At 39.6% G+C, this 5741-nt stretch overlaps 1 protein-coding gene across 1 annotated transcript; it reads left to right on the top strand.

The window, feature by feature from the left end:
• Positions 1 to 2306: 2306 nt before the first annotated feature.
• Positions 2307 to 3252, top strand: LOC104967468 (corticotropin-releasing factor receptor 1-like; the record flags this gene model as incomplete). Its single annotated transcript, XM_010796932.1, has 4 exons — positions 2307 to 2390; positions 2505 to 2662; positions 2856 to 2991; positions 3211 to 3252. Coding segments are annotated over exons 1-4 (420 nt in total), but the record flags the coding sequence as incomplete, so codon positions are not given.
• Positions 3253 to 5741: the final 2489 nt, after the last annotated feature.

Below are 5741 nucleotides of genomic sequence, written 5' to 3'. Positions count from 1 at the left end.
GGGGACGTATCCTCCTGATGTTGTAAAGCGTGTATCTGCAGCAGCGGGTTGTTGCAGCAATGTTTGCAGTGAAGGACAGTTTGTTATCTAGGGTCACACCCAGATTCCTTGCAGTCTGAGTCTGGGAAACAATAGAGGTGCCGATGTTGATTGTTAGGTCAAGGGTGGGACAATCTTTTCCCGGAAGGAAAAGCAGTTCAGTCTTGTCAAGGTTGAGCTTGTGGTGGTGAGCAGACATCCACTGAGAGATGTCAGCTAGACAAGCAGAGATGCGTGCGACGACCTGGGTCTCTGAGCGGGGAAAGGACAGAATTAATTGGGTGTCGTCAGCGTAGCAGTGGTATGAAAAACCATGCGGGCTAATGACAGATCCGAGCGAGTTTGTGTACAAGGAGAAGAGGAGGGGACCAAGAACAGAGCCCTGAGGGACCCCTGTAGTTAATTGACAAGGGTCGGACCCTCTCCAAGTAACCCTGTAGGTGCGGTCTTTGAGGTATGAGGTGTCGAGGGAAAGTGCAGAGCCTGAAACTCCAAGTTCTTGGAGAGTGTGAAGGAGGATCTGATGATTCACCGTGTCGAATGCAGCAGACAGTTCCAAAAGGATGATGACAGAGGAGAGGGATGCTGCTTTTGCCGTGGGCAATTCCTCAGTGACAGCAAGGAGGGCAGTTTCTGTTGAGTGACCTGCCTTGAAACCAGACTGGTGCGGATCCAGAAGGTTGTTCTGATGGAGATAACAGGAGAGTTGTTTAAAGACAGCGCGTTCAAGTGTTTTAGAAAAGAACGGGTGTGACATCATGAAATAAATGTCATGACAGCAACTTTTAACCCTTTCTAAGGATAACAAGCTCTTGCACTTTGGTGTTTTACATCACATGGTACCTTGTGGTATTGCTACTTAATTTTAAAAGTTCATAGTCCTTGTTCCACCTTCCGTCCCGATCCACATGCACGCCCTGACTCTTTGAACCCTACCTCCCCTCGCTGTTGTGGATTGACCGTTTTTCTGCTCAGTTTGATCTATTTTCTCCCTGCCAGGTCTCCAGTGGAGGACTGACCTTCCCATCCCTGCTTGAACAGAATGTTCCCTGATCTTCTCTCGCTAGTTGAAAAAGGCATCTCACCAAGAGGCTCTTTATGTTTCCGTCTCTCCTGCCTTACTCTCCCCTTAAAGCACACATCTGCCTCCTTCAATATCCCTCTGCTACTTTCACAGAATATTGTCTTGCTTACAATAGCATATTTGCCTCTCAGGCTTTTATCTCTTTTGCTGAGCACTTGATCCTCCAGGATCATCTCCAGGACACCAGAATATTGTAGGTAACTGTCAGGTTTCTGCGGTGGTGAACCATCAGTGACTTTTACCATTGGTGGCAGTTAATGTCAGGCATTAGGTGATGTACTGGGATAAGGTATTAAATAAGTATCTTATTAACATGCTAACATAATGCATGAGGTTATTGAGCTGGTGAAATGGATGCTTCTTGAGAGATTGCCATCCATCTGTTCAGGCCAAGGTCAGGTCATCTGGTCCTGGGTTCCTGCAGCTATTTTCACTCCGTTGTTACATAATCCACATGTATTGCGCAAGCTATTGATTTTGTCATTCATCACATTGTGGGGAATATTAATCTCAAGGTGCACTTTAGATAACAGTTACAGGTTTAAGTATCATTGAAGGATAATGCTGGTGTTATTTAATATTTTTCTTCCTAGTCAATCTCAAAAAAGGAAATCTGACCAACATACACCATCCTGCTGCCATCCACAGTGATGGAGGAAGCTCTGTAATTATAGGTTGATCCACAGGAAAACAATTACCAACTGTCGGAATAATTTATAAATTGTTAAAGTATTTTTAATTACCTGGGAGTGTGAGGAGCTTAAATTAAAAAAAAATCGCTTTTCTCTGCAATGTTGACCTAACTAATCAATTAATCTAGAAAAAATTATCCAATTAAAAATGCAATAACAACCATCAATTGTTATTTAATATAGTAATATTATCATGTAAAATAATATATTGCAATCTGATTCCTTTGAAATCATACTTTGTTAAAAAAAAAAAGTGTTAACTTTAAATAGACTTGACCTTGATTTTGAAATAAATATTGTTGACTTAGTACACATACAGTTTGACCCTAAATCTCAATTTCAATCAATTATTTCCTTTTTCTGGCACAAATGGGCTTTCATAGTTCTTTCAAAAATAAATGAAAGGCCATTAAAGAAAGCAAAGCTGTTTTGTTTTTTTGGTAGTTACTGGGAAGGTGTTTTTTAAAACCTGATGATAGTTTAGACCCGTGATGCGTATACGGACGTCATCTGTGTGGTTCACAACACGAGAGTTCCTCAGGGCCTTCCTGTTTTGGAGAGAGTTGAATCCGCAGGTGAGAGACCCTCGCTCTGGGCTTTGTTGTCCGTACACTCTGATGAGTTTCGTATCCCACTGCAGCCAGGCAACCCTCCTCCATTGTTTGCTTTAAACAGTGACCCCTGAACAGCCTCTTTCTAGACACTATAATCCCTTTTATATAAGGTCTCAAATTCATCGCTGTTTTTGCTTTTCCCAACAGATCAACTTCATCTTCCTCTTCAACATCGTGAGAATCCTGATGACCAAACTGCGGGCCTCCACCACGTCAGAGACAATCCAATACAGGTACATTTACTGTCACGTGCATTATTCAGGTGAACATGCATGAGACAAAACTTTTGAGCTTCTCCTGAATGTGCACACACAAATAATTCATGTTGTATACTTGGATTTGTCGAGTGTGGTGAAGGGATACAGACGTACAGTGAGTAAAAGTTTTAAAACAGCCTTCCTGTCTGTTTTTTTGTATCGTCTGCAGGAAAGCTGTGAAGGCTACACTGGTACTTCTTCCTCTCCTGGGACTCACCTATATGCTGTTCTTTGTCAACCCGGGGGAAGATGAGATCTCTCAAATTGTCTTTATATATTTCAACTCTTTTTTGGAGTCCTTCCAGGTACGTGTAGACGTCCTAAATGCTCTCAGGGTATAATATCATCTGCATGGGTGTATTTTTGATTAAAAAGTGTTGGACGGATGGATTGGTCATCCTTAGAGATGACTGAATGAGTGTAACGTTTGATAAGGTGCTGTGCATGCGATGGAAACTGGATCAGGGTGTTGATGTTTTGAATGCCCTCCTTTTTATATGATGTTTTGTTTCCTCTCCACACAGGGCTTCTTTGTGTCTGTGTTTTACTGCTTCCTAAACAGCGAGGTAAGCACATTCACATCCACTTATTGATTTAACATTTAACATTCCCCCTTGCTTCCAACATGTATTTATATTACCCATCTTCAGGCGCTTCCACTCTCCCTTTTGGTGGCTGTTGTTGTTGAGTGATAACGCTGGAAGCATTTTTATTTAGGGCATAATTAAGACTTGTCATATGTAAGTGACATCAATTTCTACTCATGACAATGTCAGCCTTAATTTGGTCTCACTGAGAAATCGGGGGTGAAGCCCTCTCAAAATAGTGCAGAAATATGAATATGCCTGCAGAGATGCTACATTTAATGTGTTATGACATTTTTAATAATATTACCAGTACTTATAGTAGAAGTGATTTAATTACCATGTATGAAAATATACATCAGATATTTGTTCCAGAGTATACTGGAGCACTATTATTAAAGGCAAAAAAAAACATTATTTAAAAATGCATGTTTTGACACAGAATAAGAACCAGAAATCTGGTTTGTCCCACTGCAGGAACATTTACATTTTCACACAAGGGGACAGTAAATTAAAAAACGCACATTAATGAAATGTAAATGCTCTAATCTTCAAAAAGGTCTTTATTTGTATCATACTGCAAGTGCTGCATCACCTCTTTTCATCCTCTGTCTGAAACCAGAGCCCAGTGGAGGGAACTTTGGGATTTTAGTCTTTGCAGACCATTGACATGAACAAAAACCTATGTAACACACTACAGGAAAGGGAAAAAAGCATAATAGGGCCCCTTTAAATAAACGTTAGGAACAACAGAAGAATTCTCCCCAAAAAGACATAAGGTGACGGAGAAAATAAATTCTTTGTTTTGTCCTTTTGAAGAGATAATCAACATGGATTTTCCATGACAGCAGCTGTTCAATCAATGCACCCAAGTATCTATAGGAAAGGACCTGCTAGATCTGTTCAGGATGAGAGTCAGATTGTTAGCCAAAAACTACTACTACGTGGTTTCCCGTAGATATTGCAAACACTATCAAGTGGTTAGATTGACATTCCAACAGCTGTTGTCACATTTTTACTGGAATATTGCTGAATTTCACCTTTTTTTAATGAACCCTGGCCAATTCAAACTCATTTTGTTTTGATTCAGAAGTCAAAACTGTTCATAAAGGCCTTCATAATTTATAGTATGGGAAGCAGAGTGAGAAAATCCATTTTAGAGCCGTTAAAGTTTTTGTTTTTTTAAGTGCAGTTTTGTACCTACAGTAAAAGTGTAAATTACCTTCCACATCTTGCTCTCCAAAGTTACGATCAATACCCTTTTGGCTTTGGTTAGGACCTGCCAGATGTAAATGAAATAAGCTTAGTTGGTATTGCAAACACCAGGTGTGTATTTATCAGTGTTCCAGTGCAGAGATCACATTCTCTTGAAAAAAAACAACTCCCATAATCAGGAAGTAACTCTGCACTGGCTGAAAAACCGGACGGGGAAAATATGCTGCAAGTGGGAAGGGTTCACCACTATACAATAACAGAGAGAGAAAAGCAAATGTATAAATAACTCAACATTGGGACAAAAAATCTCAACCCTCCTCTCCTCCACCTTATCTGTCCCTCCTCCCATCTTTGCACAATCGCTGCAGATGTTTCCAAGCAATAACAAGCACACAAAAGATTATTTAGTTTAACTTTTACACTTCACAAGCAGCAAAATAACAAAAGTGAAGCAGAAGAGGTTGCACGGCAATCCATCCAAGAACTATCAACATATTTGGGACGTAGTGAAAGACCGACTGACTGAATTTCAAAAATAAAGCACCAGGCAGTACTGACGGATCACTCGGTATAATAAACAATAGCTCTGTAGTTTCAGTTAGTTCATCGTAACTCATTGTCTCTGTTGCTTAGCTTTCCCTTTCTTGCTACATATTTGAAAAGGTTTTGAAAGCCACTGAAAACATGTACAAAGTTATTTGTTATATTTATAGAACACAGCACAGAAGGAGTTTTGGGCTCCCTTCAACTATGCTCATTAAATATGAATCAGAAGAAAATCATGCAAGTTTAAAAAAAAGACAACAAAAAAAGGCATATCTGACACATTTTTTACAGAATATAGAAATACAATTTTACATGTATAAAATATATCATAAAGAGGTCCTTCTATACTTGTGGGGGGTTTCCCTCTCCTGTAGTGTGTTATATACAGTGGGGCAAAAAAGTATTTAGTCAGCCAGCAATTGTGCAAGTTCTCCCACTTAAAAATATGAGAGGCCTGTAATTTTCATCCTAGGTATACCTCAACTATGAGAGACAGAATGAGAAAAAAAAAATCCAGAAAATCACATTTTTAAAGAATTTATTTGCAAATTATGGTGGAAAATAAATATTTGGTCAATAACAAAAGTTCATCTCAATACTTTGTTATATACCCTTTGTTGGCAATGACAGAGGTCAAACGTTTTCTGTAAGTCTTCACAAGGTTTTCACACACTGTTGCTGGTATTTTGGCCCATTCCTCCATGCAGATC

Source organism: Notothenia coriiceps, unplaced genomic scaffold, assembly GCF_000735185.1.
Source record: "Notothenia coriiceps isolate Sejong01 unplaced genomic scaffold, NC01 NC01_scaffold00037341, whole genome shotgun sequence".
In the NCBI taxonomy this organism is placed as follows: domain Eukaryota; kingdom Metazoa; phylum Chordata; class Actinopteri; order Perciformes; family Nototheniidae; genus Notothenia; species Notothenia coriiceps.
This window is presented reverse-complemented; position numbering and strand designations above follow the sequence as displayed.